Raw genomic sequence first — 11,370 nt, forward strand, 5'->3', positions numbered from 1 at the left:
AGATTAAGAAGCACAGGGATGCCCAACACCCATTGGGATCTGGTTTCTCCATCCCAAGATTGGATGAACTGGGAATTTCTCACCCCTCATGGTCTAGCAATTCTTTGGTCAGGGAACATGGTGTAGAGAGAACACTACCAGGAAAGGCAAGAGTGCATTGGAGGGGTGAAATTGAATCAAAGGAGCCCTGTTGTAATATTAGAGGCAGAAAAAAACAGTGCTATGTTATGCCAGAGAAGCAGCCAGAAAGACACAAGGAAGAAATTCTGTAGTGCCACACTGTAGGTTCTGGATTGCTATTAATTGGATAATAGAATGGTAATCATAATTTGGAGCCAAGGACAATTCTCACGTGCAGTAAAACTACTTGACACTGATCCCCACTAAAGTTCCTCCAGAGAGTCAGTCAGTAGGGGCTCCTGATCCTGCATTCTTTAATTTATCCTGCCAGGGTTCTTTGTAATTCTGAAACATCTTTTTATACATTTGTATCTCAGCTTTGTCATAGATTGAACCCAATATGAGAGCTATTAAGACCCAGTTAAATACTGGTCATATGGTTAAGAATGAGATTGGTTAGGATGTGGTAAGAAAACGTTCCTCCAATCCTGATGACCCTAGTGTCACTTTGCGATCCCCACAGTATGAGAATGTGAATTTACACAAATTCTCCTTCCATCTCCGTGTGTGAGCCATGGCATGTGAGCACCTTCAAATATGTACATGAGCACAATACATAAATAAATAAATGCAAACATTAAAAATATTTAGTGAGGGCTGGAGAAATGACTCAGCACTTAAGAGAGCTGATCTCTTTTCTATAGGTGCTGAGATCAAATCCCAGCAACCACATGGTGGCTCACAACCATATGTTAATTGGATCTAATGCCCTCTTCTGGTGTGTCTGAACACAGCAACAGTGTATTCATATAGATAAAATAAATAAATCTTAAAAAATATTTGAAAAAAAAATTAAGTGAATAAATGACTGTGAAGCTGATCTTGGCCAGTAGAGGGCGCATATCATATTGGTGAAATGAATAGGGGCTGTGGACTTCAAAGTATCAGAATTGCAGTGTGTTTTTGATGAAAGAAATGTAACCTAACAGGGCGGGGTCCATGTATACCCTAAGATCATCATAGGAATCAGGGACCCTTGGAAGCAGACTCAGAAAACTGAGTCTTCAAAGGTCAAGGGACTCGAGAATGCATGTCATACTCAGAGCTCCTGCATTTGCCCTATTTGTCCTGTGACATCTCGACTGTGACCTTCTCACAGTCTGGCTTCTCCTGTTACAGCTTCCTGCCTAGATGAGGGGACAGGGTTTCTGGTATCCCAGATGATCTCTAGAATCCATGCTATGCCTTTCCAGGAGGCTAGAAAGGGAACAGAAACAACAGAGGCAACCCTGATGGCGTTCTTGCCCTCAACTTAACTACATCTAGAATCCAGAAATGGAGAGTACACCTGTGAGGGGTGACTTGCTTGGTTTGAAGTGGGAAAATTTACTGTTAGTCTGGACATTTGAGGTAAGAAGGCACATGCCTTTTATCCAGATCTTAAGACGGGAAGATATACCTTTAATCTGGGCCACACCTGCTGGAAGCCTATATAAGAACAAGAAAGACAGAAGATTTGGCTCTTTGCCTGATTGCTCCTGCCTTGCTAGCAAGTCCAGTCCTTCACTGCATTAGAGCCTACTTCTCCAGGATTCCAGCAACTACTAAAGACCAAATGAGCCATTCAGCCTTCTGGACTGAGCAACTTCTGGATTCTTAAACTTTCCATTCATAGCTAGCCACTGTTCAATTAGTAGTACTATTGCCTGAAAGTTGTTCTAATAAATCCTGTTTCCATATATTTATGTAGAGATTCATTGTATAAGCCCTGCTACTCTGGAAAACCCTGATAAATACTGTGACTTTGCCCTGCCTCCAGGCCATTGGCTCTAGTCACTTCTGACTAAACAGCTCTCCTACAATAAGAACTTGCTCCACCTATATCTTTTTGGCTTAAATTCCTGCCTGGGCAAGGTTCACAGATTCTTCTTCCTGTTGGTGAAACGTGATTGTCCCAGCTGCACAGACTCAGGCCTGAGAACTGGCCATGCCACAGAACAAACTGCACAGCTGGCTGAATGCTGTGCTCTTTGGTCTCCTGCTTCTCCTCATCCATGTGCAGGGTGAGTCTCACTAAACTGGCAATGGGGAATGATTGGAGTCAGAGCTGCCAAGTTGTGCATGTCAGAGGCCGGGCTTGTGGGAGGGAAGGCACAGGGCAGGGGGTGGAGCTTACAAGCGATCGTCAAAAGTGTGGGAAACCTGTGCCTACTGAGTCTCCAACCAAAGCCCTCAGATTTTATGAGCCCACTAGCACACAGGAGCTCCAGAGAAAGCACTAAACAATTCAAGTGAAAATGACATGTCATTTTTTCTTTTCTCAGTGTATAGCTACTTACCTTTGAATAAGAATCATAAATTCATATAGCCAAATGGCTCTGAGTGTGTGACCTCTTTGGCCTAAAGAAACGCTGTGGTGCTCTTCAAAATGGGAATAGGATAAGGACTGAGGGATAAGGAAGCTTCCACACTCAAATCCCACAGCTGAACTAGGGGAGGGGGTCCTGGGTTCCCTCCTCCTGTGCCCTGATAGCAGTGAGGTGGGAACTCCCACAGCCTGGTGGCAGCCGATTATAGAAAACTAACCCTGAGGCATCTCTCCACCAGGTCAGCACTCACCAGAGTCCAGCCCCATCAGAAACACACACACGGGCCAGGTCCAAGGCAAGCTCACCCACATCAAGGACATTAAATCTGGTGTCCACACCTTCCTGGGAATTCCCTTTGCCAAGGCCCCTGTAGGACCACTGCGATTTGCACCTCCTGAGGCCCCTGAGCCGTGGAGTGGTGTGAGAGATGGGACCTCACAATCAAACATGTAAGTTCTGGACCCAGAGGGTTTCAGGCACTGAAAGAAACTGTGCTCTGGACTCCAGGCCACACTGAAGTGTCTCCTCCATCTCAGTATCCAGCCGTTTTTTCTCTTTGGGGATGAGTGCCCCATTGGGTTTTTCTGATGATGTGCTAAGGTTGCCTAGAAAAACCGCCAGGCTCCTGGGTCAGACCTTGGCACTCACAGGACGTTAGCATCAGGCACTATTGAGATGAGCAGAGATAACATTGTTCACAGATTCAGATTGTGCCCAGTGTTCTCTGCCACAGTGGGAGGGATCTCTGAGTATGAGCTAATGTGACCTATTGGGCAGCAGTTGCCCCTGAAATCAGGAGAATATACTTCAGATCACTGAGGAGTGCAGCAATGATGGACACTTGCAAATCCCACCTTCACAGTCACTGTGAAACCTATAGGGCCAAGTGCCATTGACCAGGGAACAAATATATGTAATTAATTCCCTGTGGAGACACTTCAAGCAAGAGAAGTTCCCTGAGAGTCTGCACACATGATGAAGGACTACTCACTACCCTTTAGGGCAGCATTGTCCATTGAATCTTTTGGTAGCTCTGGGAGCCCAACACTCCAATATGGGGATCTTAGTTTGTTTTCTGTTGCTGTTAAAGTACTGACAAATGCAACTTAGGGGAGAAAGCTACTATAAGAAGCTCCAGATTACAATCCATCATTGTGGGGAACCCACAGTTAGACAAAACTACAGGAGCTACTCACATCACAGCTGTGTCCAGGAACAGACTTGAAAATGCTTGCATGCCTGCTAAGGCTTGGCTCAATTTTCCATTCTTATACAATTCCACAAATGTCACTATAGACAGCCAATCATTTCCATGGAGACTTGTCTCTCCCTCTCAGACTTAGAAAGATTAAAATTCAGGCCCCACCTAACCAGCAGCCTCCCTAGAAATCTGGCCCCACCCCAGTTTTCACTGAGCCTGTGGCTTTTACCTTGGTTGGAAGGGATTTAGAAAGGATGTACGTGTAAATAGCACATCTTGTGATTAGCAGCAGCAAAAGGTGGCTAAGGAAATAAAAATTCAGACTCATATTTGGTCATACTTGCCATCCATCTCTTGGAATAACTGCCTCCCATTTTTAACAGTTGTCCACAAAATGTTAGTATGAATATGGAGGGTCTGAAGGAGATGAAGCTGACCCTGCCACCTGTCTCCATGTCTGAGGACTGCCTGTATCTCAATATCTATGCACCAGCCCATGCCCATGAGGGCTCTCACCTGCCTGTGAGTATCAGGTTGTGGTCAGCTTGGGGAGAGGGCATTTTGTCAAGACGATAAGAAGGGACAAAAGCAACCTGAGTTCCATTGCATGGTGGACCTTAATGAAAGTCTTAGCTTACTTGGGTCAAAGAAGGCCATCTCAGCTACACAATGCAGCTGAAACCTGGGTATGGGTCACAGAGTCCTGGAACACGGAGCCATCAAATGCTCTTTGATAAAACCAGAATTCATTCTACAACTTGTGCTCTGCAGAACTACTTAGGGGCTCAAGACCTCAACATCGAGGCCACCCAAACTTATACTTTTGGATTATCTGTTGTGACAATGGGAGTTGATGATCCTTTCCATTTTCAATTTGGAGAGATAGCCATAGAGACACTCCTCTTTGTTCTCCTGTGAGGAGCCTGAGTAAGGATGACGTCACTCTATACATGCAGGCATTAATTCAAAGTGCAACACGTGGTGGGAATGGGGACTAGAAGCTGTTGCCAAGGCCCTGAAGTCCTAAGGATTTTTATATGTTTCTGCAGTTGCACAGAACACAGCAATTGATTTCTAATTAGCAGACAACCTGAACTTGGGTTCACTGGGAGCTTCCTGGCCTTTCTCTTAACTTCTCCAGGTGATGGTATGGATCCATGGCGGTGCACTCACTGTAGGCATGGCTTCCATGTATGATGGCTCCATGCTGGCAGCCACTGAGGATGTGGTGGTGGTCACGATCCAGTACCGCCTGGGTGTCCTTGGCTTCTTCAGGTGAGACTGGGGCTGATCGGGGGCAGGGGGGAAGGTAGCTGATCAGAATCTAGATGCCCCTTTGATTCATGTCCCTTCCACTTCTCAGCACTGGAGATCACCATGCCAGGGGAAACTGGGGATACCTGGACCAAGTGGCTGCCCTACGCTGGGTCCAGCAGAACATTGCCCACTTTGGAGGCAACCCTGACCTTGTCACTATTTTTGGCGAGTCAGCAGGAGGCTTGAGTGTGTCTTCTCATGTTGTGTCCCCCATGTCCAAAGGACTCTTTCACAGAGCCATCATGGAGAGTGGAGTAGCTCTGATGCCTGGAACCATATTTAACTTCTCTGAGATGGTTTACCAAGTAAGTGCCCGAACCACTTCAATCCTATATCTGCTGCCCCAGCACTATCCTCTGACAACTATGGTACTCAGTGTTAAAAATGAAGAGCTAAGGAAACAACATCTGTTTATTAATTTGTGAGGGCTCAAGGGTTAGAATCCACAGGTCTCCTTTATACAGGATGAATGTGTTATTTAGACAGCAAAGCTGCCCTTAAAAAGGTCCATTGCAGGCTGGAGAGATGGCTCAGCGGTTAAGAGCACTGACCGCTCTTCCAGAGGTCCTGAGTTCAAATCCCAGCAACCACATGGTGGCTCACAACCATCTGTAATGAGATCTGATGCCCTCTTCTTGTGTGTCTGAAGATAGCTACAGTGTACTCACATACATTAAATAAATTTTTTAAAAAAAAAAAGTCCATCACTGGCAAAAATTAGTATCTATGGGCTTGGAGCTGGCTTTTTAAAGTGCTTGGCGTACAAGCCTGAGAATCTATGTTCAAATTCCCAGAATTCATAAAACACTATAAAGGTAACATTTATCTGTAATTCCAAAGTTCCTGTGGTTAGGTGGGAGCCAGAGATGTGAGAATCCCTGGAGTTCACAAACCAGTTCAGCTAATGTATGCAGAAAAAAGGGGGGTAGAACACTGTCAAATGAGGGGGTTGGTGAAGACTGAGACTTTGTCTATAACCTTCATACACCACCAGCTTGACATACTTACTCCTTCCCTCATACATGAAACAGGCAAAGGTTACCTACCCTACCTACCTATACTACCCTAAACAAAAAGAACAGGTATGCAGGTAGAAAGGGTCCTGCTTCCTGGCTGTCACCTTTGAGCAATAGGAAAACGGGAACAGTTTATACTTGTTCCAATCCACACCACACACACTCTAGTGTGGGAATTAGATGCAAAACCATTGACTTGGAATTGAGAAATCTCCCTGCTCATTCCCTTTGCAGATGGTGGTCAAGCTCTCTGGATGTGAGGCCATGGACCCAGAGTCCCTGGTGCACTGTTTGAGAGGCAAGAGTGAAGAGCAGATTATGGTCATTAGCAAGGTTGGGAGAATTGCATGTCTGGGAGAACCTGGTCTACATGATGTGGGATTCTCAACCAAATACCTCATCTTTATGTCTTTATGTTCTTTCAGTTCCATGTGCAAAATGAATGTCAAGATAGGCTAATCTAAGTGTAGATTCTCCTCCAGGGTGAGCGAATCACCCTGAAACTAGTGAGAAATGAGGAAAAAGGTGGAGGTGACTCAGAGGACACCAGAGTATTTATTTTATTAACCTTCAGCATTGATTTTTTTTTTATACCCATCAGGAGTTCCAGATGATCCCTGCTGTGGTGGATGGAGAATTCCTACCCAACCATCCTCAGGAGCTGTTGGCCTCTGCTGATTTCCACCCTGTCCCCAGCATAATTGGTTTCAACAATGATGAGTATGGTTGGATCGTCCCCAAAGTGAGGCTCACTTCTAATCCTCTGGGAACCTGGATACTCACATGCTAAGCAGTGGGAACTCAATATCTTTAATCCAAGTCCTTTAGACTCCATACTTAAGACTGTCTTCTGCCTCCCAGGTCATAGGCTCTGCTCAGACAATAAAAGGAATAACCAGAGAGAACCTGCAGGCTTTTCTGAAGGATACAGCACCACAAATGGTGAGGTACCTCTAGTCCTTCCATATATATATATATATATATATATATATATATATATATATATCCGCTGTGTGGAGTCACCTCAAAGCAAGGACGATTTTTGCCTATACTATATGTCATCCCAAGTCCCATTCTCCCCACACCCAAGTGTACTACCTACTTAACCAATAACATACCTAACCTCAATCTTTCTGATGTCTCTGATATAGATGTTGCCTCCTGAGTGTAGTGATCTGTTGATGGAAGAGTACATGGGGGACATTGAGGACCCCCAGACCCTCCAAGCACAGTTCACAGAGATGATGGAAGACTTCATGTTTGTGATCCCTTCTCTCCAAGTAGCGCGTTTTCAGCGTGAGTACCACTGTGACAAGGCTTACAACAGTAGCTCAGAGATGGGGGTCATGGATGAGCACTGTGGAGCAGTGTAGTATCTAGGTCTCCTCATGTCTAGTTTAAGAGAATGAAATCTGGGTACAGAGGAGAAAATGGATTGCTGATATTCTACTGACCTAATAAAACCACTCTGCTAGGAAGATCATGAATACCATTTAGCCAAAGACATTTTCAACTGCTAGTGAACCAGCCTGGACCTCCCCCTCCAATTTAACTCTTCTAATTCCAGGTAACACTATATCACTATATCTTGTCACCAAATGCATATCAAAAAAGCTCCATGAGGTAGGCGGGGTAGGGGGGAAGCTACAGGTGAGAGGCAATTAAGTCACTCTTTGTTCCACCTCCAGGTTCCCATGCCCCTGTCTACTTCTATGAGTTCCAACATCAATCCAGCTTTCTCAAGGATATCAGGCCACCCCACGTGAAGGCTGACCATGGAGATGAGGTTCCTTTTGTTTTTGGTTCCTTCTTCTGGGGCATGAAACGTGAGTCTTACTAATTTTTCTTCAGCTGAATGAGATCCCAGATGGCTCCTTAGCTGTCAGTCCATTTGAGGAAACCTATAGCTCAAATAGATAGATAGATAGAGAGAGAGAGAGAGAGAGAGAGAGAGAGAGAGAGAGAGAGAGAGAGAGAGACCTAGTTTAGAATCTGGACCCTCCCCAGTCTAGCTTGTAATAGAGAAGATAACAGCACATTGGGGCAGGAATTCAAGTAGAGGCTTGCATGAATCTTGATACTCTACATAGCGAAGAAGGGTGGTAGTAAAGCCAACAATTTGAGGTCAGACAACAGCTGGAATGGTGAATGTGAAGAATGAATTGGCAGTTGTATGAGATGGCATATACTTGGATTTTTGTGTTTCTCATAACTCCAGTTAACCTCACTGAGGGGGAAAAGCTGCTAAACAGGAGAATGATGAAGTACTGGGCAAACTTTGCAAGATATGGGTGAGAACTCAACCTTGCATGTGTGGGTCCTTCTAGGGTTCCCTTTTAGATGGTGGCCTTTAAGCATCACATGATAGAGTCTTCTCTACACTACAGTACATTATAAGTTTCACATACTGGTCCTCTCACAGTGACCTAGCTGGTGGGCTATAGTGCTATGGTACTGTTCCTTAGACCTCACCTCTTAGGGGGAGATATAAAACAGGTCAGGTAATCTTTCCCCACATGAAGCAGAAACTAGTGAGTGGCACTTGTATGCACATATCAGGATGCCTATCCCATCAGACCCCTTAACCACTGGCCTAACCACTGCCCTGACCCAAATCAGAGTATTAGACTTTGCACCAGAGTGACCTCATTCTTCTTTGCTTGGTGGTATATCCACAGAAACCCCAACAGCAACAGTCTACCCTACTGGCCTGTGTTTGACTATGATGAACAGTATCTGCAACTGAACACCCAGCCTGCTGTGGGACGAATCCAGAAGGCCAGAAAGCTGCAGTTCTGGACCAAGACTCTTCCCCAGAAGATCGAGGAGTTAAAGAGAGCTCAAAACAGGCACAAAGAACTATAATGCCCTGTGTGAGGAATGGTATGTTATGTTGGCTGCTGATGGAGTCAGCTTCAGGTTCCCAGAACACATTGAGGAATCTGACTTGTTTCTAACATTCACATAACCTCTGTGCTTGTCTGTTCTTCTCCATTTATCACATATCCTCTGCAAGTGACTCTTTATCCTGCTGGGTCATCTTTTGTTAGACCCATTCAATAAGTGTTCCCCTCCCAGTGGATTTCTGAACCCCATAATACCCCATCTCCTTTCACACTCCACTGGGACTAATGCCTTTCCTTTCTTCTTTCCTTACTTCACCTCTCATCCTCACTGTCCTCTTCTCTATCTATGACCAAAATAGTTTTTAAGTAGAGCAAAAGCTTTGGGGAAACATTGATATGATTCTCCAAACAGCCCATATCACAGGGGTGGGCTGTGTCAAAATCACATGCTCTCTCTCATCAGCTTCATACTTTTGGAGACCATGAATTCCAAGGTTAAGATACTAACAGGTTTGCTATACATGCTCTCTAGCCCAAAAATGGTACCTGTGTTCTCACTGAGTAGATTGGACACTTAACAATCCTCCAATAGGCCTACCTCTTAATATCATCACATTGGAGTTTAGGTTTCAATATAGAAATATGACTCATAGATATTTTCAAAACATAGCATGTAGAGGTTCCCAACTTGATCACTAGATTTGAAAACATCTAAAAGTGTCTCTATCTACTGTGTTTGTAAACTTTGCCTACAGTTTATTTGAAGATAATCTGTCCGTTTGTCATTTGTTAATATTGATTTCTTTTTTTCTTCCACTTCCTATCATCCAACTCCATTCATATAGTTCTATACCAAAATAGTCAGTGGCACAATTTAAGTATCTATTATCCTGAGAGAGAGAGAGAGAGAGAGAGAGAGAGAGAGAGAGAGAGAGAGAACCAAGAAAAACTAGGTTGCTACTTCGTATGTGCTGTGAGGTTTATCCCTACTTCCAAGGGTTCTATGTACATGGTAAGGCCCATACTTGCATGATCACAACACATCTGTGAAGATGTCTGACTATGGGGTGAGTCCTAGTAACAAAGTGAGGAGATCAGAAGGTCTATACATGTACAATAGAAATTGTTGTCCCCAGTCTGCATCTGATCACATATATGGGTGTACTCCTGACCTCCACAGTTCCACTGCAAACTTCCGGTCCCTGTGATAATCCCCACTGCCTTTATGGTCCATATGCATGGTTTTCATTCTTATCTCCTTACTGTTGCTAGACATTTCTGGTCTTTCTAACAAATACTTTATGTCACTATACAAAGGTGACAAGTTGTGCTCAAACCACCTGAATCCCCCCCCCAAAATATGTTCTCTTATCTGTCATAAAGATCCCAGAGCCTTCATGCTAGAGACCCTACATGCCATAGCCCCTTACCTCTGATTACCTTTCCCTACAAGGTTAGCAAAGTCTCTCTATTAAAATCCAGTGTGAGGAACCACACATAGCCTTTGGAGTCGCAGTGAGGATTATTGATTGTCCATCCTGGACTCCATGAGCAAAGAAGGATAACCTCCAGGAGGGTGGGTGCCAAATTCTCTCAATGGGGCCTGAGCTCATTATTGGGCTCCTGCTGCCAACAATTAAGACACATGGGGCCGCTCAGGTAACCCAAAGAATCTAGTTCCATGCCCTGGAGCTTAGAAGACCTGTGACATTCCATCTCACAGACTCCAGTGTTTTTTTCAGTGGGGAAGTTGAGGGGAGAGAAAACATCTGCCTAGTCCAGGACTACGAGCACAGAGACTTTGAAAGGGGGACACTTGATGCCATACTTTGCTGAGTGGGGGGGTCAGGCACAGCCATGATGGCACCATACCAGTGAAAACATTCATAAAAGCACTGTGGAGGAATGTCTGCTGTGCCTGCCGTGCCTGCCGTGCCTGCCGTGCCTGCCGTGCCTGCCGTGCCTGCCGTGCCTGCCGTGCCTGCCGTGCCTGCCGTGCCTGCCGTGCCTGCCGTGCCTGCCGTGCCTGCCGTGCGTACTCTAGATTACTGTGGGCTGGAGAGAAGGACACTGGTTTCCAGGTGGAACTGATGGCCCTGTGAAATGGACATTCATGCAATTCCTTCCATGAAGCCTGGCTTAGTGAAGTGGGAGCTCCTGACCCTGTACTCTTTGGTAAATCTTGACAGGGTTCTCTGGGATGCTGAAATTCCTCTTCATGGTCCAATATTTCCACTTTATCATAAGCTCTGAGAGTTCAGAGAGTTCCAGTGTTGAAACCAGCAGCATCTAAAAATGTTTGTCAGGTGGATAAATACTCTGAACTTGTTCTCAGTAAGAGTTTGCCACAACACTAGCCACAGCATAGAGGAGAGATGAATAGAGGAAGGGCACTTAAGAAGTGCCACACAAAAACAAACAGAGCACTGTTGGAGTGATGGCTTTGTACACTATGTGAAGTTGTGTCCTTCCTTGTTTATTTAAGGTACCCTCTGACTGGT

The 11,370-nt window shown here is 45.0% G+C and overlaps 1 protein-coding gene across 1 annotated transcript; it reads left to right on the forward strand.

The window, feature by feature from the left end:
• Nucleotides 1-2,035: 2,035 nt before the first annotated feature.
• Nucleotides 2,036-9,662, forward strand: LOC116886231 (acylcarnitine hydrolase-like). The gene is made up of 12 exons (XM_032887637.1): nucleotides 2,036-2,183; nucleotides 2,728-2,938; nucleotides 4,074-4,212; nucleotides 4,832-4,965; nucleotides 5,054-5,312; nucleotides 6,258-6,356; nucleotides 6,625-6,765; nucleotides 6,885-6,965; nucleotides 7,175-7,319; nucleotides 7,712-7,849; nucleotides 8,242-8,314; nucleotides 8,702-9,662. Exons 1-12 carry the CDS (start codon nucleotides 2,108-2,110, stop codon nucleotides 8,886-8,888), a joined length of 1,683 nt encoding a protein of 560 aa, XP_032743528.1. The 5' UTR covers nucleotides 2,036-2,107; the 3' UTR covers nucleotides 8,889-9,662.
• Nucleotides 9,663-11,370: the final 1,708 nt, after the last annotated feature.

This window comes from Rattus rattus, chromosome 17 (assembly GCF_011064425.1).
Source record: "Rattus rattus isolate New Zealand chromosome 17, Rrattus_CSIRO_v1, whole genome shotgun sequence".
Classification (NCBI taxonomy): domain Eukaryota; kingdom Metazoa; phylum Chordata; class Mammalia; order Rodentia; family Muridae; genus Rattus; species Rattus rattus.